This window comes from Mobula hypostoma, chromosome 10 (assembly GCF_963921235.1).
Source record: "Mobula hypostoma chromosome 10, sMobHyp1.1, whole genome shotgun sequence".
Classification (NCBI taxonomy): Eukaryota; Metazoa; Chordata; class Chondrichthyes; order Myliobatiformes; family Myliobatidae; genus Mobula; species Mobula hypostoma.
Genome location: NC_086106.1, coordinates 116,585,026 through 116,609,844, shown reverse-complemented (window position 1 = coordinate 116,609,844; position 24,819 = coordinate 116,585,026). Strand labels below are relative to the sequence as shown.

Below are 24,819 nucleotides of genomic sequence, written 5' to 3'. Positions count from 1 at the left end.
TTGTGTCGACTCTTTAACCTACTCTAAGATCAATCTAACCCTTCCACCCCCCACACATCCCTCCATTTTTCTTTCATCCGTGTACCATTTAGGTTAATATAAATATCACTGGAAAAATAATTAGTGGGTCTAACCTTCTAGTTTTGCACACTCGTCTCCCAAGCAGACAGATGAAGGCCCTCCCATCTGTCCCAGCTAGGTGCCAATGTCAGAACACCTGTACTATGCCATACCTTTCCAAACTGCCCATCTAATGGCTGACTGGGCCTACCATGGGAACAGTTGGCTGGTGAGTCTCTGTGGCTCACTGGTCAGAGGAAGCTCCTGCAGTCATGATTATGTAATGATTATTATCTGCAGAGCTTATTTGGTTAGGGAAATACCGTATATCAGGTTTGTTCCTCCACACTGTGATATAAAATTATCCATTTTATTTAAATTTAGTAAATCAAATCATAATGATAGCTCTGCATGTCTATCCATTGTCAGGTAAAGCAGCAAACCAGTGATATCTCTTCATTCATGAGCATGCTTAGACTGTAGTTGGAGAGATTAGCTTTATTTGTCACATGTACATTGAAACATCAAAACATACAGTGAAATGCATCGTTTGGATCCATGATCAACACAGTCCATGGATTGTGTTGGGGGCAGCCCACAACCTTCGCCATGCTTATGGCACCAACATAGCTTGTTCACAACTTACCTACCCCAACATGTACATCTTTGACATGGGAGGAAACTGGGGCGCCCTGAGGAAACCCATGCAGTCACAGGGAGAACTCTTTACAAACAGTGGCAGGATTTGAACACCTAGCAGTTGGCATAACGCTTTATAATGCCACGCTACCATGCTGCCAATACTTAGATTGTAGTTATATATTAAGTAGATTTTCAATGTATCCAGACATAACATTCAGATTCCTGGGCATTATTATTTTTCAGAACCTCATGTGGGACAACCATATCTCCTTCATTAACCAAGAGGCTCAGCAGAGAATGTACTTCTTGCAACAGTTGGTAAGATGCCATTTTCCCCAGAACATACTGTTGCAATTCTACACTGCCATCATAGAGAGCATCCTCACATCAGCTATTACCATCTGGTTTGGTTCAGCATCCTCTCACAACATACGAAAACTACAGCGAACTGTCAGGTCAGCAAGAAAGGTCATTGGCTGCAGTCTACCACCTCTGCAGGGTTTGTATGTGTCCAAAACAAAGAAGCGGGCAGGAAAAATCATTGCATCAACTACCCACCAGCAGACTCCTTTTCCAACAACTCTCTTCTGGAAAGTGCTATGGAGCTATTAAAACAAAAGTTTCATGCCACCTTAAAAGTTTCTTCCCCCAGGCAGTTCATCTGATCAACCATTCTAGTTGCTCCCAACCCCCTCTATCTATTACGTTAAGTCACTGCACTGCACTATAAACACTTTAAACCACTTTTTACAAAGCTGTTTACATTGTAAATGCGTGCTAGTATTTATTCCATATGCATACATTAACTTCTAAGAGTTTTATGCAAAATAGAACATAGAACACACAACAGTTCAGCACCGGAACAGGCCCTTCGATCCACAATGTTGTTCCAAACCAATTAAATTAGTAATCAAATAGCCATCCAAACTAACTCCTTCTGCCTGCACAATGTCCACATCCTCCCATTTCCCTCACATTCATGTACCCATCTAAATGTCTCTTAAAAGTCTCCAATGTATCTGTCTCTACCACCTGCCCAGGAAGCACATTCCAGTCACCCACTACTCTCTGTGTAAAAGACTTGCCTTTCACATCTCCTTTGAACCTACCCCCTCTCACCTTAAATGCATGCCCTCTGGTATTAGACATTTCAAACCTGGGAAATAATTCTTTATTCTTATAATCCTTGAATCTTTTTTTTTGTTTCATGTTGCACAAACAGATCACAATTAATTCCTAATACATATAAGTGTACATGGTAAATAAAGTTGTTCCTTGAGAAGGAAATGCAACCTTTAAACCCACAGGCAAGGGCAATATATGAACACCAGTGAATGGCAGTTGTGGCAACAATCAAATTGCTGGTAGCTGCACAAACTGACCCAATTTTGATTTTTTACCTGCTATTTCAACTTCGAGCAGAGATAGTAGCTTCAGTATAAATATGGGGATCCAGCACAGGAAATTAGTGAACACGATGAAGAAAAAGCGTTTTGCAATCGTCACCTCTCTGGAGAAAAGGCTCCTCTCTGCTGACTGTGCTCCCGTTTTATGGATAGAATAAAACATGCTGGTGTAGGAGAAGACTATGATGATGAAAGCAAGCAAGTTCAAGCCTACAATAGAAAAAAGGCATATGAGAGATGGGCTTTACACTTTTGCAGGATTAAGGTCCTTTGCTAAACTTCCCTTTGACAATAAAGGCTCCTGGTAAGACACTAGAAAATATGGACCACTTCTTATTTCCTAAGAACCACCTCTTCAGAATCATAGTGCCTTCATTACAACATGCCTTTCCACCCGTTTTCATCTCATCAGCAAAACTGGGAACATAAAATGTCATTTCCTCCAAGTCATTAATGTAAAAAGTAAATAAATTGAATGCCTAGAACTGATATGTGAGTAGTCCACCAATTAAATTGCTCAAGCCTGGGAAGAAACCCATTTATTCCAACACTACGCTTTCAATCCATGCTAAAACACCCCCTCCAATACTTTGGACTCTTAATTTTTGCACCAGAGTCTTCCCTAACACCTTGTCAAATACACTATACCTGCAGGCTCCTCACAATCAACTCTCCCTGTCAAACCTCAAAGAACATAAAACATAGAACACTACAACACAATACAAGCCCTAAGATCAATCAAACCCTACCCTACTACATGGTGCTCCATTTTTCTTCAATGCATGTGCACATCTAAGAGTCTCCTAAATATCCCTAATATATCTGCTTCTACCACCCTCGCAGCACATTCCATGCACCCACCACTCTCTGTTTAAAAAAACCTACCTCTGACATCCCGCGCCCCCCCCCCCCATACTTTGCTTCAATCAACTTAAAATTCTGCCCCCTTGTGTTAGCAATTTCTACTCTGGCTAAGTAACCCAAATAACCACACGTTACAACAGTGGTGTGCAGAAGAACACAACACATTGAACCTTGAAGTTGATGGGCTACAGGAGCAGAAGACCACAACATACACTCAATAGACCCTTTATTAGGTACAGAAGGTATCTAATAAAGTGGCCACTGAGCATATTTTTGTAGGAGATTACAATGAACAATAACTCTTGACACAGATAATGCTTTAGCATACTAAAAGAAGTTGAACATAATATTTGTTTTGAATAATATATGTTTTCTCACTCAAGGGAAAGTATCCACTTCCTAACAATCCATATCAAAGCAATTGAATAGAAAATTGCATTACCCAGAAATATCCCAGAAGAATACCCTCTTGCTCCAAGACTCTCAAATTGATCAGGATAAAGAGGGAAGCATACTCCATTCTTTCCATAGTAATTGCCAAAGAAGGATGTGTTCCACAGGGGTATTACTGCCAGAATGAATCCCGTAATCCAGATGAGTATCAACATGGATAAAGTTTGCCGCTTGCCTGGTCTATAATTGTTGAACGGGAAGACTATGCATATGTATTTCTCCAGAGTCATGTACGTCAGTAGCATAACAGAGATCTCGGTGGAAAGCAAGGCCAGTGCACCGATGATTTGACAATTCGTACTTTCCATCCATTTTTGGGCATGCCTGTTATATTCCCCACGGTACTTCAAGTCAAAAGCACCAACGAGGAAGAGGTAGACTCCCATCAGACAATCAGCACCTGAGAAAGTAACACAGAAATAAATTAAGAAAATGCTCTTGCATAAATGATGTATGTTTAATAATTTCAAAAAGTCCTCTGAGTTTTGCAACGAAGATGATTGCATTCAAATGGGATAGAACATTTTTGTTATCAAGAGATTCTGATCCACAGAAGAACTCAGTTGGTTAAGCAGCATTTGTGCCAAGGAATAGAGAGTCGACAGTTCATCAGGACTGGCTAGCTGACTCTTTATTCCTTTAGAATGCTGCCTGACCTGCTTAGTTCCTCCAGCATTTTGTGTGTTACTCCACATTTTTGTCCTTTATATGATTAAATTTGAATAAGATTGTATATTGATCTGTTGTAGAACCTCCATGCATCTCATGTGTTAATGCCGCAGAAGAAACGTGATGAGGCACAGCAGATTCACTGCATCGACACACCTCAAGACCCAAACCTACCCCCTGCCGTTCCCTCTCACCCATTGACGTGGACTGGTGATACATCATCCACTGATCTCCCATGCAACCTTCTGATTCCTGACTAGACATAACCCTTCGTCCACAGATCCGCTGAATCAACATAAAATGCTGTCTGTAATTGTAGAGGGGAGGAGAGATAGATGGCAGTTGGGGGTAGAATTGATAGTTGGGTGGGTGGTGGGAGTTAATAGTCTGGGGAGGGGGCATTGGTAGAGGACCCATTGATCTGCTCCCCCAGCCAAGCCTTTACCATCCGTTGGCCTGTCCAACCATCCCTCTCCAGAAGCCTGACCATTATCTTCTTCTCAGCTTTCAAATCCTTTGTCACCTATCAATCTGAACCATAGTGACAACCTCCATACTACCAGCCCCCTCCATTCCCTTTAATCGTGCTCCCCTGCTACCCTTCAGCCCCCACTCTCTGGCAGTGACTGGCCCAATTCCTTTTCTGATCTCAGCATTGTACCTTTAACAACCAGTTGATCCTGACTCCTCTTCCAACACCCCCAGATATCTAACTCCATCCTCCCCACTGGCATCTCCCAGCCACCTCTCAATTACAGACTCCTGACTGCCCAACACAACCAAAAGCAGACAATCTGCTTCAAGACCAGAGGCTATAAATTGAAAGGCAATGAAATATTGTCTCTGTTGAGCTGTAGATCACTTGCAGCTACTATGGCTCAGTAAGCTGGCACAATTAAATAAGTAATCATTTTTTTACTTTGAATAAAGCTGTGGAATTATAAACACAAGAGATTCTGCAGATGTTGGAAACCCAAAGCAACACATACAAAATGTTGGAGGAACTCAGCAGGCCAGGCAGCATCTATGGAGGGGAATAAACGGTCGATATTTTGGGTTGAGACCCTTCATCAGGACTGAAAAGTAGAGGGAAAGAAGCAAGAATGAGAATGTGGGGGAGGGGAAGGATAACAAGCTAGAAGATGATTGGTGAAGGGAGGTGGGAGGGGGAGGGGAATGGAGTAAGAAGCTAGGAGGTGACAGGTGGAAAAGATGAAGGGCTGGAGAAGAAGGAATCTGATAGGAAAGGAGAGTAGACCTTGGGAGAAAGGGAAGGAGAAGGGGCAGCGGGGGAGGTGATAGGCAGGTGAGGAGAAGAGAAGAGGTAAGTTGGGGGGGGGCAGAATGGGGAACTGAAGAGGGGTAACAACTATCAGACGTTCAAGCCATCAGGTCGGACGCTACCCAGATGGAATACCAGGTGTTGCCCCTCCACCCTGAGAGTGGCTTTGTCGTGGCAGCAGAGGAGGTGACGGACAGACATGCCTGAATGAATGGGAATGGGGAGTACAATTAAAATGGTTGGCCACTGGGAAATCCGGCTTTTTGTAGATGGAGTGAAGGTGCTTGACATACAGTAAATAGTAGAATTATTCACATTCACCTAAGAAAGTAGATAGGACTTTGGTGTAAACCATCAGACCATAAGAGATTAGAGCAGAATTAGGCCATTTAATCTGTCGAGTCTGCTCCGCTATTTCATCATGGCTGAACTATTTTGTAATCTCAGCCCCAATCTCCTGTCTTCTTCCCGTACCCCTTCATGCCCTGGCCAATCATGAATCTTAACATCTCTAAACACAAAATTTAGCACTCAGTACTCCATTGAGTAGGCCTTCTTTTAAGTAGTTTTAAGATTTTGCTTTCTCTATCAATGACTCCAGGGTCTAGATAACCCTTATCAATCCCACTTCCTCCCCAATACGTAACTAGCCCTAAAAATTGCAGGCTGCTATTTCCAAGACTCCTGACAGTACTAACTGCTTAACTGAAGCTACTAACATCTCTGACACCAACCCTGCATACCACCACCAATCCTCCAACTCCATGTGATCCTTCCTCCTCATTCAGCAACTTAACTGACTTCTTGCACCGGCTGTGGCGCAGTTGGCAGCAGCACAGTAGAGTAAGCGGCCAGTGTAATGCTTTACAGTACTAGCAACCTGGGTTCCATTCTCGCCACTGTCCACGTTCCCCCAGTGACTGTGTGAGTTTCCTCTGGGTGCTCCAGTTTCCTTCCACATTCCAAAGACATGTGTGTTAGGGTAAGCACGCAATGTTGGCACCAGGCGCATGGTGACACTTGCGGGCTGCCCCCAGTACATCCTCGGACTGCAGTGGTTGTTGACACGAACAACGCATTTCACTCTATGTTTCGGTACTTTGATGTACATCTGACAAATAAAGCTCATCTTTATCTTTAACCTCTTTAAATTTAGGGCTTTGCTTTTGCCATCATCTATGATGTCCTGGACCATGAATGTGATAACATTTTGGGTTCTTGATACAAAACTGATGCACCCATGTCCTACCACCTCTATCCATTAACCCACACAATGTTTTCCAGGAAAAAATGGAATTCTGAGCCAATATTTCTTTGTCTTTGGAATTCACATAATCACATGGAACCTGGTCTCTTGCATGCTGAATTTCCAACATAGTTTGTTATTGCTTATTGAATCCTAGTGGCATTAAACTACTAATTTTATATTGGCTTTATATTAGAATTGACTACTGATACTTATTAACTATATCACAAAGTCAGGCAGTTTCCAGCTACTTGTGTTGTGCCATTTGAATCACATTGAAATGGTTTATTATTGTCATTTATAGAACAGGTCAATCAGCAGCACTTACAGCAGAGTGATTTAATAGAAAGGGCGTGCACTCTGTTTTCTGTTTTAATGAACGACCTCATGCAGATAACAAAGAGGTTCCCAAGGCAAATGATGAATGCCACAAACCACACAAAGATTCGTAGAACGGTGCTGGCTAACAGGTTTTCAAAGGATGAGATTCCATCTGTGTTTGGTTTGCAGCTCCGGACGTGTGGAGAATATTTGCAATATTCAAACTTCTTAAAGTATCTAGCAAAGTTTAAAATGAAGTATTAGAACATTTGTGGTATGATGCAAATGCTTCCTATACTCTCCTTTTGCATAAAAAGTTCAAAGTTCAAAATAGATTTATTATCAAAATACGTATTTGCCACCATATACTACCCCAAGACTCATTTTCTTATGGGCAACTTACAGTAGATACTGAGAAACACAAAAGAATCGATGAAAAACCACACATAAAGATGGACAGACAACTAATATGCATAAGAAGACGAAGTGTGCAAGTACAAAAATAAATAATTAATAAGTAAATGAGATGTGTTACAAGATCTGGGCCCAAGAATAATGTATTCAATAAATTTATTAAATCAGACTGTGGAACTTGTTAGAAATTACTTTACACTGAATCTCAGAAAAGGTTATGGTCAAAATTAGCTCATTATGATGCCTACTCCAGACAAAAAGTCTGCTAAGGCTCATTTTTCATGCTTGTAAAAATATAATGATGATTTGAGTCATGTACTAGAAAGCATTAGCACTGTTTAAGTGCTAAAAGTTAGAAGAATGGAAGAGAAGAAATATTCTTAAAATGCTGGAACCCAATAATAATGTAATAAATTTGTAATGGCAACCTGTTGCAAACCTCAGTTAGGACAATTTCTGCAATTTAGCACACTTTATATAAGGTATTAATTTATTCTGCAGATTTTACACAATTTTCTCCTTTAAAAACATTTTATTTGAAACTTATTTCATATTTCACTGATTTGATCTTTGTTTCTGTTATACGACACTGTAACTAAACTAACTAGTTCTAATGATATCAGCTCTGAGAGGATATTATATCTCAAACCCTGCTGGAGCATATGACACTGCACTTATCTTAATTTTGTGGTCTGGCAACGTGTATTCCCCGTCTCTAATTTTGAATGCAGGGATGAGCAATGTTCTTGATCCAATACAGACTGCATATTATTGTAGGTTGCAGAACTTGTGGGTTTTGAAGATCCCTTTAGGGTTTGCTGCAGTACATCTTATGAATTATACTTAATACTGGGGGAGATTCAAGATTCAGGATTCCAAATTGTTTATTTGTATTTTTCAGTAAATAAGTGTAAATGCAGCATAAATAACACAAAAGTATATTATTATATTCATTGCCACAGACAGCTGTGGCGGCCAAGACACTGTGGAGTTGACAGGTTCTTGATTAGGAAGGGCATCAAAGGTTACTGGGAGATGGCAGGAGAATGGGGTAGAGAGGGAAAACAAATCAGCCATGATCAAATAGTGGAACAGACTCAATGGGCTGAATAGCCTATTTCTGCTCCTATGTCTTATGTTATTATAAATACAAAAACAATCCTATAAAACACAACGTAGAAGTAATTGTTATATAAATAGACTGATTGTATATACATAAAATGACTTTAGGTAATGTATATGTAGTGGTGGTGGGGACCTTTGGGGTGGGTTATTGTGTGAAGGTGTTGATCACCCTGGCGGCTTGGGGAAGGTAACTACTTTTGAGTCTAGTGGTCCTAGCGTGGTTTCTGTGCAGCCTGATGGGAGTGAGACACACAGTCCATAAGCAGGGTGGGTGGGAGCCTTTGATATTGCTGGCCATTTTCCAGCACCGTTCTGAATATATGTTCTTAACAGTGGGTAGGCTGGTGCCCGTGGTGCATTGGGCAGTTTTAACTACCCGCAGTAGGGCCTGCCCTGTCCAGCACAGCGCAGTTTCCATAACATGCAGTGAACCATGTGAGGATGCTTTCAACAGTAGAAGGTCGTGAGTATTGATATGCATAGTCCAGCTCTCTTCAGTCTCCCCAGAAAGCAGAAGTGTTGGCGAGCTCTCTTGACTGTGGATTGTTCTGGGACATGAGAGGTTGTACAAGATGTGCGTGTCCAGGAGTTTAAAACTGCTCGCAGTTTCCACTGCTCTGCTGCCAATGTAAAGGCGGGGTGTGAGTGGTGCGAGTTCTCCGGAAATTGATAACCATCTCCTTTGTCTTGTTGACATTGAGGAAGAGGTTATTTTCCTGGCACCAGGCCTCGAGCTCTTTCACCTCATGTTTGTTGGCCGTCTCGTCGTCGTCGGTGATGAGAGAGTGCATGGCCATCAAATAGGTAGGCTGCTTTTTACTCAGGATGGACCTGAACTGTATTCCTCCAAATAAGTGAAGGTGACAGAATTATTCCATGTCTTGCTGATGCTGGAAAGAGTCAGGAGGCAAGTCATTGGTTGAAGAATATCCATCACCGGATTTGGTCCTTAAACCACCATATTTGGAAAACTGGTCAAATTAAAGTTCAGGTCATAAGACCATAAGACCGTAAGATATAGGAGCAGAAGTAGGCCATTTGGCCCATTGAGTTTGCTCCGCCATTCAATCATGGGCTGATCCAATTCTTCCAGTCATCCCCACTCCCCTGCCTTCTCTCCATACCCTTTGATGCCCTGGATAATCAAGAACCTGTCTATCTCTGCTTTAAATACACCCAATGACTTGGCCACCACAGCCGCTTGTGACAACAAATTCCACAGATTTACCACCCTCTTGACTAAAGTAGTTTCTCCGCATCTCTGTTCTAAGTGGACATCCTTCAATCCTGAAGTCGTGCCCCCTTGTCCTAGACTTCCCTACCATGGGAAATAACTTTGCCATATCTAATCTGTTCAGGCCTTTTAACATTCAGACCATTTCTATGAGATCCCCCCTCATTCCCCTGAACTCCAGGGAATACAGCCCAAGAGCTGCCAGACGTTCCTCATAAGGTAACCCTTTCATTCCTGGAATCATTCTCGTGAATCTTCTCTGGACCTTCTCCTTTCTAAAATAAGGAACCCCAAACTGCACACAATACTCCAAGTGTGGTCTCATGAGTGCCTTATAGAGCCTCAACATCACATCCTTGCTCTTATATTCTATACCTCCAGAAATGAATGCCAACATTGCATTCGCCTTCTTCACCACCAACTCAACCTGTAGGTTAACCTTTAGGGTATCTTGTACAAGGACTCCCAAGTCCCTTTGCACTTCTGCATTTTGAATTCTCTCCCCATCTAAGTAGAAACATGGAAAACCTAAAGCACAATACAGGCCCTTTGGCCCACAATGCTGTGCTGAACATGTACGTAGTTTAGAAATTACCTAGGGTTACCAAAAGCCCTCTATTTTTCTAAGCTCCATGTACTGTTACGAGAATACACATAAAATTAAGATGTTTGCTGGCCTGGGCTAGCATCAGTGGCATCAGCAGTTGGTCTGCTACCTGCCCTCAGGGGAAGGAGAGATAAGGAACAATGGAGCAGCGTCTGGAGATGTGTAATGAAGGGATGTGGGAGGAAGAGCTGTCTGGAGCGGCTCCCCCCTTTGAACCCTGAACTGTTTGAAGTGATGGACAGGCGATACCCCAGCAGGGGGATAAAAAGGGACAGGTTCGCTAAGACAGACACACACGCCACCCGAGGTAACGAGACCCTGGAAGCGGTACGCTTCTCACGAGTGGGTGAGAAGTGCCAGACAACGACCAGGGTGGAAAGGTACGATCAGCGGGAACCCGGTGTGTGTCCGCCCTTGCCTGGGTGCCGGGTTCACTGCAGAGGATCGACCGCATCTGGAGGAGGGGTCACAGTCGGTGACCTCAGGTGACATCACCAAGGACCCGCCCAAATGCTGTTTGTGAGCCATCCCGCTGGTCTGTGAGTGAAGCAGTGTTCTGAATGATCAGTTGTTCCTATTCTGTCTCTCTTCCCCCACCTTGTCCATCGCCATGGCAACGATTACTGCGAACTGAACTACAAACTGGACTGAACTTTGAGTCATTTTGAAATTGGTCATTTACCCCTAGACAACGATAGAGCTTGATTGATGCTGTTATCTTAATTCTGTGCACATGTGTGGTTATCATTGTTGAATTGTTGCATTTATTATCCTTTCGATTACTGTGTTGCTTGTTTCTTTAATAAAACTTTCTTAGTTCTAGTACTCCAGACTCCAACTGAGTGATCCATTTCTGCTGGTTTGGCAACCCAGTTACGGGGTACGTAACAGTACCTATCCAGAGTCTCTTAATAGACCCTATTGTTTCTGCAGTAGTCTCATAATAGTCTGCCCATTTATTTCTTCCACTAAATTGCATGACCATAACACTTTTCAACATTTTATTTCATTTGCCGCTTCTTTGCCCATTTCGCTAAACCATTTAAGTCTCTCTGTAGGCTCTCTGCTGCCTCAACACTACCCTCTCCTCCACATATCTTTGTTTCATCAGCAAATTCATCCACAAATCCATTAATCCCATAGTCCAAATCATTGACATACATTGTAAAAAGCAACGGTCCCAACACCGACCCCTGTGGAACTTTACTGGTAATGGGCAACCAGCCAGAATAGGATCCCTTTATTCCCACTCTCTGTTTTCTGCTGATCAGCTAATACTAGTAACCTCCCTGTCATTCCATGGGCTCTTATCTTGCTAAGCAGCCTCATGTGCAGCACCTTGTCAAAGGCCTTCTGAAAATCCAAGTACATCACAATTACTGCATCTCCTTTGTCTACCCTGCTGGATCACTGCACAACACCCAATCCAGCATGGCCAAACCCCTAGCGGGCTCAACAATAAGCTATTCTAAAAAGCCATCCCTTAGACATCCTACAAATACTATCTTGAGGTCCAGTACTGGCCTGGTCAATAGTGAGTTAGAAATGGAATGGAAGAGTAGCATGGTAGCTTAGCAGTTAGCGTAATGCTATTACAGCACCAGGGACCCGGGTTCAATTCCACACCTTTTTGTAAGGAGTTTGTTCATTCTCCCCAAAATCGCACCCGCTTCCTCTGGCTGGTCTGGTTTCCTCCCACATTCCAAAGATGCACGGGTTAGGGTTAGTAAGTTGAGGGCATGCTGTGTTGGCACTGGAAGTGAAGTGTCACTCATGGGCCGACCTCAGCACATCCTTGGACTGTGTTGGTTGTTGATGCAAATGACGAACTTTACTGTATGTTTCAATGTTCAGATATACACGTGACAAATAAAGTTAATAAAACTAATGAATAACTATTCTGTCATATTCAGAGAAGAATAGTCCATTTCTACTCCTGTGCCTTATGGTCTTAAACTTCATTGTAATTGCAATAAAATGGAAACTGCTGGAAGTGCTCAGAAGAAAGTTCACTAAGCTCAAATATTAACTTAGTTTTACTGTCCATAAATGATGCCTAATCTGCCTGATCTGCTGAGTGTACAGTATCTAATTCTTTTAAATTTTATTTCAGTATCCTAGCATTTTCAGCACTGTACTGATTTGGAGTAGGAAATTAGTTTCATCTATTGAGCCTCTAAGGGAGTGCATTTATCAGTTTTAAAAATCAAAATTGGATTACAGAACAGACATTAATAACATATGTCAGTGGCAGAACAATAAAAGAACACAGAGAAAGCTATGCTTGCTTTAGAATCAGAGGCTGGACAAGGTAAACGGCAAAGACATACAGTTCGAACATCAGCTTAGTTACTGTATAATAACATGGACACTCACACAAGCCAAGTGCTAAATGCTGATGGATTGTCCCCGGATAGATTTATGAGCTGGGTTAATGACTAACAGGGCATGTTATATATTTGCAACAGCGATATTTTAATTTAAATAATCCAAAATGTTCTAAAGGGAAGCAGACCTCACTGGCATGTGTGTTCAGATGATTGCTTCAGGGATTAATGAGAAGCAGCCATAAATATTATACATTTTCAAGACAGACCAGCTTATTTATAACTGTGCCCCATCTGGGAGCTAATAGGTGCATCTTTTTCAAAGAGTCAGATACACCATATTATGGATCTCTGTGGAAATGACCGGGTAGATCCTTAAGGTACACAATTACCTTTGGGAAACATATAGCCTAAAGATTATTAAGCCAATTTAAGGTATCTACTGAGTTGATAGTTTTTATACTTAAATACTTCATGGTAGGAAATGACTGAGAAAAACCATTCTGTATGAGAATATTCCCTGAAATAGATGCCAATTAATTCAATTATTTCTGAGCGAGTAACTAGGGGACATTGATTAGGGGTCAAGGAAAATGTCCTAAAGCAATACAGCACAGATTAGAGGCCTAAGGTCCAATGAGTCCATGCTGACTGTGGTGCCAATCCAGCCAGTCCTAATTTCCTGCATTTGGCCCATATCTCTCTGAGCTCCATCCCCTCCATATACCAATCCAGATGCTTCTTCAATGATCCTATTGTACCTGCCTCAATCACTTCCTCTGGCAGCTCATTCCATATACTCACCAGCCTATGCTATTTTATCTATCCAGTTAGATAAAATATACTGTAAGAAAGGACATGAAGAGTACGAATACCTGTTGTGGACCATTTAGGCTGAAGGGCTTGTTTCAAAGTTCTCATTTTAATACCCATTCTTAAGACTCTCAAACTTACCAAGTTTAGTGCTACATGGCAGAACCAAAACTGTTATAAATCGAATTTATACAACAGGTTATCAGACATGCAAAATAGATTAATAAACTCCAATTGATTAGCAATAGCAACTGTGACATGTTTTACCAGAGCTACTAAATACTGTTCCTTATTTGTGTTATCTCTCCAGAACTATTTCTATTGCAAGGATGTTACATACATGTATGAGAGCTCCTTCAAGTTCACAAACATTCGGGTCTCAATGTTCAAAATGTTGATACCATCCAGTACTCTGAAAAATAAAAAGTGTGGAACTGTTGATCGTAAAATCTGACGTAGATCTTTAAAAGCTTTGACTTAGATTATTCTCTTTTCCATGATATAAACTTAATGTGGATAACAGAAGCACAGTGGTTAGCGTAACACTATTACAGCACCAGCAACACCGGTTCAGTTCCGCTGCAATCTGTAAGGAGTTTGTACGTTCTCCCTGTGACCATGGGGGTTTCCTCCTGATGATCTGGTTTCCTCCCACATTCCAAAGACGTACGGGTTGGAAGGTTAATTGGTCACATGAGTGTAATTTGGGAGTGTGGGCTCACTGAGCCGAAAGGCCCAGTTACCGTGCTGTATCTCTGAATAAAATAAACAGTCATGAGGATGGGAATGAGAGAAGTGCATTCAAATCTTTGAAATGAAATGGTTTAATAAGTAGGAATTACAGAAAAATATATACACACAGGTTAACATGAAAGTCAATAGAGCTGCTCAATATTTGATCAACTAAGATGACAAAACCTATTCCCAGTGGTTAGTCAGTCAGTAATTAATGTCTATACTGCTGTCCTAAATAATATACTGTAATTAGTCATTTAGAATTATTTTTTGAAGCTTGCAATGCAGAACTAGAATTCATTGCTTATTTTGATGTCAAGTGTGCAGGGGTAGCCACCTCCCAGTTTCCACCCAGCTATCAGGAGTCACTTGCCACGAGTTTCCAAATCATTGCCTGCAGCCTATTTAAACCCAGCTCTCATCCAATCCTTCTTCACTCATGCAAACAAGCCAGACTCAACCAGTTTCTCCTAGTCTTCAGTTACCTCGTTGCTTTGCCTTGTTCTCATTTTGTGCCCCCTTGTTATTTTGCATTTTATTAGTATCATTTACTGCTAAATCATCTCCATTGTCCTGATTTTGCATCATCTCCTCTAAATTTCCTGACATTTGAATGAGAAGTAGATGATAGTTGAAGTAAAGATTGCTAAAAAGGTAAAAGGAAAGGTAGGAAGGGAGTTGTTGTTGGCTCTTTCAGTCAGAGGTATATCAGCCCAGATAATCTCCTTATGTGCTGTGAAGTTCGATGGCTCCAAAATTCCTTCTCAGTTTTCAGATGATGCTTAATTTTGACAAGTCCATTTAGTTTTTTTTGGAGAAAGAGGCGATGACGAAATGCCATGCATTTTATTTATAATGGACTGACAAACGGCATTTGATCAAAGGCTATTAAATGGAACATTAAAATAACAGAGAAAATCAACTAAATAGAGATACATAGCAAGGAAACAGGCCCTTTGGTCCAACTGGTTCATGCCGACCAAAATTCCCACCAACCTAGTCCTACTTGCCCAGCTTTGGCCCATATCCCTCTAAACCTTTCCTATCTATGTACCTGTTGTAGTGACTTTTAAATGTTGCTCACATACCTGACTCATCCACTTCCTCTGGCAGCTCACACTGGGTGATAAAGTTCCCGCTCAGGTTTCTATTAATTCTTTCCACTCTCACCTTAAGCCTATGCCCGCTAGTTCTTGACTCTCCAACCCTGAGAAAAAGACTGTGTGCATTGACCCTATCTTAGACCCCATGATTTGGTACACCTCTGTTAGATCACTCTCATTCCTCAGTGTCCCAATCAAAAAAGTCCTAGCTTGCCCAGTTTCTCTCCATAACTCAGTCCCCCGAATCCCCAGCAACATTCTTATAAATCTCTTCTGCACTCTTTCTAGCTTAATGACAGCCTTCCTATAACGGGGTGACCAAAATTGAACACATTATTGCAAATGCAATCTCATCAAGATTCAGGATGGTTTAATGTCATTTCCTGTACACAAGTGTAAAGGAGCACAAAATAATTGTTACTCTGGATCAGATGCAGCACAGAAATAAACACAATAAGATAAAGAACACAAATAAAAAATACAATAAATATAAATACTTAAGATAGCTTTCATAGATTGATTGAATGTCCATATTGTGACACTGGGCACAAGAGTGTCTGTACATCATGTGACTCTGACAGGAAGTGATAAAGTAGTGGTGGTGCAGGGTGTGGGCGGGTGGGTTAGTGGGTGGAGGTGTTGATCAGCCTTGCTGCTTGGGGAAAGTAACTGTTTTTGAGTCTGATAGTCCTGGCATGGATGCTACATAGCCTCCTCCCTGAAGGGAGTGGGACAAGCAGTCCATGAGCAGGGCGGGTGTGATCCTTCAAGATGTTACTGGCCTTTCTGTGTATATGTCCTTGATGGCGGGTAGTTGCACTGGGCAGTTTTAACTGCCCGTTGTAGAGCCTTCCTGTCTGTCTCGGTGCAGATTCCATACCATGCAGTGATACAGCATGCTAGGATACCCTTTACCGCACATCTATATTAGGATGTGAGTATAGGTGTGCAGAGACCATCTCTTCAGCCTCCTCAGAAGGTAGAGACATTGGTGATTGTGTAGGATCTGTTCTGGGACCACGAGAGTTTGTGAGAGATGCGCACTCCCCAGAATTTGGATCTGCTCACAGTCTCCACTGCTATGTCACCGATATGAAGAGGGGAGTGAGTGGCGCAAGTTCTCCTGAAGTCGATAACCATCTCCTTTGTCTTGTTGACATTGGGGAAGAGGTTATTTGCCTGGCACCAGGCCTCAAGCACTTCCTCCTCCTCTGGAGGCCGTCTCATCGTCGTTGGTGATGAGCCCCGCCGCTACTGTGTCATCGGCGAACTTGACAACGTGATTACTCAGGTGTTTGCATGTGTGTGCGGAGTGTATAGCAATGGGCTCAGTGCACAGCCCTGGGGAGCACCTGTACTGAGGATGATGGGGAAAGAGAAGCGGTTGTGCGACTTGACTATCTGAGGTCTGTTCATTAGGAAGTCCAGTTCCAGTTGCACTGTGCTATATGTAGACTGAGGAGTTGTGTACAAAGTTATGTACAAGGGCAACATAATATCCCAACTTCTGTACTCAGTGAGTTAAAAGCCATTTTCACCACCTTGTCTACCTAGATTGCCACTCTCAGCAAACTAGGTCCTTTTGTTCTACAATATTCCTCAGGGTCCTACCATTCACTGTGAAAGTCTTCTCAAACTGAAACACTTCACACTTACCCAAATTGTCATTCCTTGACCAATTTAACCAGTAATTAAGATCCCTTTGTAATTCCTGACAACCATCCTCCCTGTCTACAACACCACCTATTTTAGTATCTTCTGCAAGCGTACTAATCTTGCCTTGTATTTTCTCATCCAAGTCCTTGATAGAGCTGACAAATAGCAAATAATCTAGCACCAGCCATTGGGGAACACCAGCAATCACAACGCCTTCAGTCTCAAAGACAACCTTTCACCATCATTCTTTGCTTTCTGCCATGAAGCCAATTGTGATCCATCAAACTGCCTGCTTTCACTATTACCCCAGGTAAATCATTTCAAGTAGTTATAAAATCTCTTTGGATTCGCCTTAATCTTCTCTGTCTGACCTATCACATGACCCATTTTCATCTTTCTGATTCCTTCTTAAGCCACTGCATAAGAAGAGGGAAGAATTAATTACAGTTGCCTCGAGAGAAACAAACAATTTGTAAAGAGGGTTCATTGCACCTAATTACAGACTACTCACAAGTAGAAAAAAGCTGAGATAAAATCCAACAATATTTATTTATAAACTTGAAGTTCTGACCTTGTTCAGCACCATTAACGTGTAGGTAATTTTACCTGCCAGCGGTGAGTTTGGTTTTGGTTGACTACAATGAAAAAAAGACTGAAAATCTAGAAAACACACATATTTTACCAATAAGCAAAATAAAATAAACCTTACTCACAGTGATGTGAGAGATATAAGGTCATCAAACTGATCCACATGAAAATGGTTTATAGGATTATTTGATAAATTCCTGGAAAACACCAGAAAATATTTGCTAGTTTGCATTGTATACAAAGTTTCCAAAATAGTTCTGTAAGTACTTAGCCTTAAAATTCCAGCGAGTTTCCATTCTATAAACATTTCATTTCATCCTTATTTTTCACTCTGCAAGTATTTTCTTTCATTTTCGCAAAGAGCCCTAAGGGTGTAGGCTGCCTTTAGTGACAAGATATTTAGTGTATTTTTTTCACAGCTGAGACCCATCTTTGTCTTGTCAAGCATCCAATCAGTTAAGAAAATTTGCATGGGCTCATCCCAACAGTTCTCTTTGATCAAACAGTTTCATACCAAACTGCTTCAACATGAATAATGTACCAGGGCATTAAATGCTGGCCTTGTTGCAGGGTCCTGGATTGTTGGAGGAGCAACATCTCATATTCTGTCTGAGAAGTCTCCAACCTAATGGCATGAACATCAACTTCTCTAACAACTGTTAATTCCTCCCCCTCCTCTTCTCTCTTCTTCCATTCCCCATTCTAGCTTCCTTCTTATGCTTTTTCTTCTCCTCACCTGTCTAATAATTCCCTCAAGTGCCCTTCCTCCTTCCATTTTCCTCATGGTCCACTCTCTTCTCCCATCAGATTTCTTTTTCTTCATCCCTTTACCTGTTCCACCTAACACTTCCCAGCTTCTCACTTCATTCCCCACTCCCCAGCTACCCATGCATCTTCTCCCTCACCTGTCACCTGCCAGCTGGTACTCCTTCCCCTCCCCTCATCTTCTTATTCTGGCTTCTTCCCCCTTCCTTTCCAGTGATAATGAAAGGTCTTGCCTGAAAAATTGACTGTTAATTCCTCTCCGTAGATGCTGCCTGATCTGCCGAGTTCCTCCAGCATCTGGTGTGTGTTGCTCTGGATTTCCAGCATCTTCAGAATGCCTTGTTACTCTTTCCTTTCACTATACTTTTATTTTATTTTACATTTTCAATAAGTCACATAATATAGGCATCACTATCAAGGCAAAACTCCAAAAATATAGATTACTTAATGAAATAATAGTCCTGTGAATGAAGAGGCTTGATAGGCCAAATGGCCTATCCTTGGTTCAAACTATCTCACCTCTTTAAGAATGGAAAGGTCAAAATCTGTCTAAAATTTAGAAAAGGAATTGAGAAATTTGGTAGCTTACATCTGTTTCAGCTGTTTAAGGCCTCTGAACGCTGAACGCGGCAACTCTTTAATCAGATTTGAAGACAGGTCACTTGAAAACAGAAAAGACAATTCTTGTAAATAATTAGGTTTTGCGCAAAATACATAGACACTGAAATGTATGAGATTGCTTCTGCAGTGAAGCAGAATGTGAGCACAAAACTGGAAACCATAAGTATTGGATCCCTCCCTCAATGGGACACTTGCTTTGAACACCCATTCAGAGGGGTCCTCAGAGGAGTTACCCATAGCAACAGGTTGAAGAAGCATTAGCAGGAGGATCTATGGAAAGTCAGGACTCACCATTTTATTTACAGTAGAGCCAGGAGAGGAACTTCTTTAGCAATTGGCAAAGTTGGCTAAAGTGTTAGTGATCTGTCCAAGTCAGATGGTATTGAAAAGGATCAAAATGATGATATTATTAAAACTAAACTTTCTATGGAGGTTGAGTGAGACTAGAACTAGACATCATGGATAAAGGTGAGAAGTGAAATGTTTAAAGGGAACTTTAGGGGGAACCTCTTCACTTAGAGGGTGGTGAGGTGTGGAATGAACTGCCAGAGGAAGTGGTGAGTGCCAGTTTGATTTTAGCATTTAAGAGAAATTTGGATAAATACTTGAAAGGGAGGGGTATGGAGTGCTATGGTCTGGGTGCAGGTCAATGCGTCTAGGTAGAATGATAGTTTGGCAACGACTAGATGGGCTGAAGGGCCTGTTTCTGCGTCACAGTGTCCTATGACTATGAAGTATGTAGTACTATGAACTATGTGCTGTATATATATATAATTTATTTATTTATTTGTGATTATACAGTTTGTCTTCTTATGCACATTGGGTGTTGTCCAACATTGTCTGTGTGTAGTTTCCAATTAATTCTGTTGTATTTCTTTGTGTCTGTTGTGAATGCTTACAAGAAAATGAATCTCAGGGTAGTATTTTTCAATAATAAATTTACTTTAAACACACACACTCACACACACACACACACACACACACAGAGTAAAGAAGGGTTACCAATAGGAGACTGAAATATCAAGAGAACTGATCAGGCAATAACCTGAAGTCAAGACGTAGTGCAAGAACCTAAGAAGACTAAACAGTGGAGGGAAGTTAAATTATTACATTGGCATAGCATTAACATAAATCTCAAAAAATTCACGTGAGAAGATTGGATTAAGGATCTCGGCCCAAAATGTCAATTGCATATTCCCTCCATAGATGTTGTTGATCTGCTGAGTTGTGTGTGCGTTGCTCACTATTTCTAGCATCTGCAGAATCCCTTGTGTCCATGTGAGAATAGTTGCTTTTATACCCACTTCCTTATGCACCTAGGACTAAGTATAGACTTTGGAACTGTTGCTTTTATAACCATATAATCATATAACAATTACAGCACGGAAATGTACTAATTACAAAATAGAAATGAACTATTTGACTGCTGTCCATTGCTTCTCGTCGTCGTGGCTATCCCTCGAGGTCGAGGATGATGGTTCTCGTTCTGTTGATCTACTTATGGGCTCTCAAGTGGCTTATGAGTGCAATCTTGGCTTTGAAAGTTCTTCCGCATTCAGGACAGGTAGTTCCAGATGGCAGATCGGGCTTTGGTTGTTGCTGCCTCTCTTTCCATTTTCTTCTCTTTTCTTCTGATTCTGCACATCTGTTGCTTCTACCATTGCTTCTGTCATTCGGAACACCAACCATTTCTTCAGAATCATCTTTAATATCACTGGCTTATGTCATGAACTTTATTGTTTTGTAGTACATTGTGATACATAATAATAAAAACTATATATTACAATAAGAAATATATATTGTAATAGAAAATTAAATTAAGGAAGTAGAGCAAAAAAAGTGAAATAATGTTCATGTCCATTCAGAAACTAGATGGCGGAAAGGAAGAAGCCGTCCCTGAAACGTTGAGTGTGTCTTCAGACTCATGGATCTCCTCCTCGAAGGTAGCAGTGCCAAGAGGGCATGAGCTGAGTCCATAAAGATGGAAGAAGCCTTTTTGAGGCATCAGCTATTGAAGATGCTCCCGATGCTGGGGAGGCTAATGCCCATGATGAAGCTGGCAGCGGTTTTCTGCAGCTTTTTTTGATCCTGTGCAGTGGCCCTTCCAGTTGGAATGTTCTCCACGTTACATCTGTAGAAATTTGCGCAGATCTTTGGTAGCATACCAAGTCCCCTCAAATTCCTAATGCTGCCATGCCTTCTTTGTAATTGCGTCAATACGTTGGACCCAGGATAGATCTTCAGAGATGTTGACATCAGGAAACCAACTTTACCAACCAACCAAAGTTTAGAAACCAAATTTATGTCTAAACTTCACATCTAGTTTTTATTCTGCATTTCCGTTTATTTAGGCACAATTTGGAATGGTACAAAGGAATGGTAATTATTACAAGCACAAGAAATTGGGTGACGGTTGGGCTGCGTTGATTTTCAACCTTGCCAATCCATTTGCAAACGTTTCGTCACCATATGAGGTTACACAACCAATCAACTGATTGTTAAGTATATAATAGCCAAGCATTTGGAGGACAAACCACAAGTGAGTAGTGCACTGATGATGTCTCCTTATATGGTTATGAATCACTCGCAAGTGGATGGCCAAGGTTGGAGAACCACTCAGCCCAGCCACAAGAGATTCTGCAGCTGCTGGGAATCCAGAGTAACACACATGCAAAATGCTAGAGGAACTCCACAGATTGGGCAATGGAGAAGAATAAACAGTCGACATTTCAGGCTGAAACCCTTCATCAGGGCTCCATCAGGACAATTATTTAATTTTATTTGAGTACATGTAAATTGTTAAAATGAAAGAAAAAGCTTGAGAATCTATACTAAACATGTTTGAAGAAAAAGATTCTTACAGTTCTTTTATTCCTGAAGATTCTGTGAACAGATCTTCATTCACATGTCTGATTTCATTGTTGCGGAGAATCCTTTAGAACAAAAAGGTTAATTGTACCGACACTGACTTAAGCTGTCATTTTAAATTAAAGTATATGCCTAGGATTTCTATTGCCTACCACTGGGACTCAACACCACTCTTTGCAAATGGGCTTCCTCACCAACAGACCACTATCAGTAAGGATCAGATTTCAGTTGGTAAAGGTCGTCAGTAACACTTCCACCACAATTATCCCCAACTCTGGTGCCCCACGAGGCTGCGTGCCCCCTACTCAACTCATGACTGTGTGGCCGGATTCTGCTCTAACTCCATCCACAAGTTTGTAGTTGACACCACCATGGAGGGGTGAATTGAAAATAACGACCAGTTGGAATACAGGGAGGAGATGGAGAGCCTAGTGGCATGGTCTCATGTCAACAACCTTTCCCTCAATGTCAGCAAAACAAAATTGCTGGACAAAGACTACAGGAAAGTGAGCAGTGTTTACCTCAATGGTGTTGAAGTTCAGAAAGTTGAAAGCCTCAAATTTCTAGGTGTGCACAACTGAAAGCACCTATCTGGATGCATCTTGGCTTAATATGGCAACTACTCCACCCATGACTGCAAAAATCAGCACACAACAGAAACGAAGGTCCTCTTCATAGACCCTGTCTATACTTCACGCTGCGGCTGTAAAGCAGCTAACATAATCAGAGACCCCACACCCCCCAGACATTCTCTCTTCTCTGCCATTGGACAGAAGTGAAAAAAAAGCCTGAAACCACATAAGCGTATACCACCAGCATCAAGGACAGCTTCAATCCTGCTGTAATAAGACTAATGAATATTCCTCTAGTACAATAAGATGTCTCTTGACCAAACAATCTACCTTGTTATGACTCCCCCTCATTGTCTTCCTGCACTGCATTTTCTCTGTAACAATTTATTCTTTAACAACATACACTAAAAGCTAGAGGATTTCAGCAGGTCAGACAGCATACACAAAAAGGAACAAAAAGTTGACCTATCAGGCCAAGACCCTTCAGGACTGGAAAGGAAGAGGGATGGTATCAGAATGAAGAGGTGGGGAGAGTGGAAGGAGGATATCAAGAAGGTGATAGGTAAGCCAGGTGGGTAGGAAAGGTAAAGGGCTGGGGAGGAAGGTATCTGATAGAAGGGGAAAATGGATCATAGGAGAAAGGGAAGCGGGGGGCCCCGGGGGGAGATGAGAAAAGGTTCAAGTTCCCAGGAAGAATATGCGGCTGTGGTAGCAAGTCTGGGTGAGTACATGGTTGAAGAATCAGAGGGCAGAAGATCACAGAGGCAGAGCAGTGAGAGACGGTCTCATTGAACTCCTGAAGAGAAGATTCAAACACTACTTCATTGCACTGAGATGATGAAAAGATCTGACTGGATAGCATGCGATACCTGGGAACATGTGACAGTAATAAACCAATTCACCAGCAGGTCTGGTGGAATATCGAGAATTTCTTTAGGGCTATGCAACAGAGTTGCAAAGAAAAGGGTGAGAGGAAAGGGTGTGGAAGAACCAGCTATGGTCTTTTTGCCCCTTTTTTTGGACAGGTGTCTTTCAGAGCCAATGATTCATTTTCAGCTCCAAAGTGAAGTGGGAGGTGTAAACGTGTCCAGCAGAGCAACAAAATTGAGGTAAATTCCTTTACATAACTCAGAATTATGATCTGCCTCTATGATTTTAGGCACTGTTTGGAATGCCTCTTAAAGTAGCTTCTTCTTGCTTCTTGCTCAAGCACATTTTGCTCGTTTCCTGGTTCAAAGTGCAATGATAGGGATAGAGAACTAAAGGCTACATAAGAAGCCCATGACACATTCCTACCTGAAAACAGGAAATAAATTGCACCACCCCCACTTCCCATGGTTGAACATGGGTCTATGAGCACAGACATACTCACAAAACTGTTATTTTAAGGCATGTTTCAAGTGTTGCTTTGTCAATCGAGACAATGTGATTTCCTTCCAGATCCCTGTTTTGAATGAAGCAAAGTATGAAGGTTAGTAGGTACATAGTACGAAGAAATGCCTGCCATCCAAACTACTTTTATCCTACTTCATTCCCCCTTGTCATTTTTTGATTTGATTTCCTTCATCTCCTAAAAGCACGAGGACGTTCTGTCTATTGAAGGCCTGTGAACTTGGATACTGTACTTTGAATATGTTGCATTAAGGTGTAGAGTAGTTATTTTTCATGCATTCTTGCAAGGCTGGAAGTGGGGTGTTATGGATGTGAGGATGGACAGTTCTCAGAAATACATAAACATTTTAATTTATTATCATGGTATACAACTATATCGTATTGAAAGAGGAAATAAAATGTGGTCATATGATAACACCTAATGTAGAATTGGACTACAGTCATATTTTTCCTGCATTGGGCAGGTGTTTTATCTCAAAAGATTGAGTAAGGGACCAGCACCAGCTTCTCAAGGTGAACATGAAGGTGTAGCAGTTAGTGTAACACTTTACAGAACCAGGGATCATTGATCGGGGTTCAGTTCCCACCCGTGTCTGTAAGGAGTTTGTACATTCTCCCTGCAAACACGCGAGTTTCCTTCAGGTACTCCAGTTCCCTTCCACATCCTAAAAGATGTATGGATTAAGTTATGGGCAAGTTATGGGAAGCATTGCGACACTTGAGTATCTCACAAATTGCTGATCTCCTGGGATCCTCATGCACAACAATCTTTAGAGTTTACAGAAATTGGTACGATAAACAAAAATCATCCAGTGGGTGGCAGATTGGTGGGTGAAAAGGCCTTGTTAATCAGAAGGGCCAGAGAGGAATGGCCAGACTGGTTCAAGCTGATAGGAAGGCAATAGTAACTCAAATAATCACACGTTACAATGGAGATGCGCACAAGAGCATCTCTGAGCGCACAACATATTGAACCTTAAAGAGGATGCGTGCGCTACAGCAGCAGAAGACCATGAGCGTACAGAAAAACACTCAGTGGCCACGTTATTAGGTACC

General features: G+C 41.6%; 1 protein-coding gene across 2 annotated transcripts in view; it reads right to left on the bottom strand.

Annotated features, from left to right (window-relative positions):
• Positions 1-24,819, bottom strand: part of rxfp2l (relaxin family peptide receptor 2, like) — a 104,489-nt gene that overhangs the window by 11,005 nt on the left and 68,665 nt on the right. Inside the window, exons 10-17 of one of the 2 annotated variants that reach the window (XM_063061074.1) lie at positions 23,744-23,815; positions 21,793-21,864; positions 18,900-18,971; positions 17,671-17,742; positions 13,804-13,875; positions 6,951-7,180; positions 3,415-3,825; positions 2,103-2,318 (exon numbers count right to left, since the gene is read on the bottom strand). In XM_063061074.1, the coding sequence (XP_062917144.1) occupies positions 2,103-2,318; positions 3,415-3,825; positions 6,951-7,180; positions 13,804-13,875; positions 17,671-17,742; positions 18,900-18,971; positions 21,793-21,864; positions 23,744-23,815 (1,217 nt within the window). The remainder of the gene's footprint in view (positions 1-2,102; positions 2,319-3,414; positions 3,826-6,950; positions 7,181-13,803; positions 13,876-17,670; positions 17,743-18,899; positions 18,972-21,792; positions 21,865-23,743; positions 23,816-24,819) is intronic. The other variant, XM_063061075.1, reaches the window with a different exon arrangement.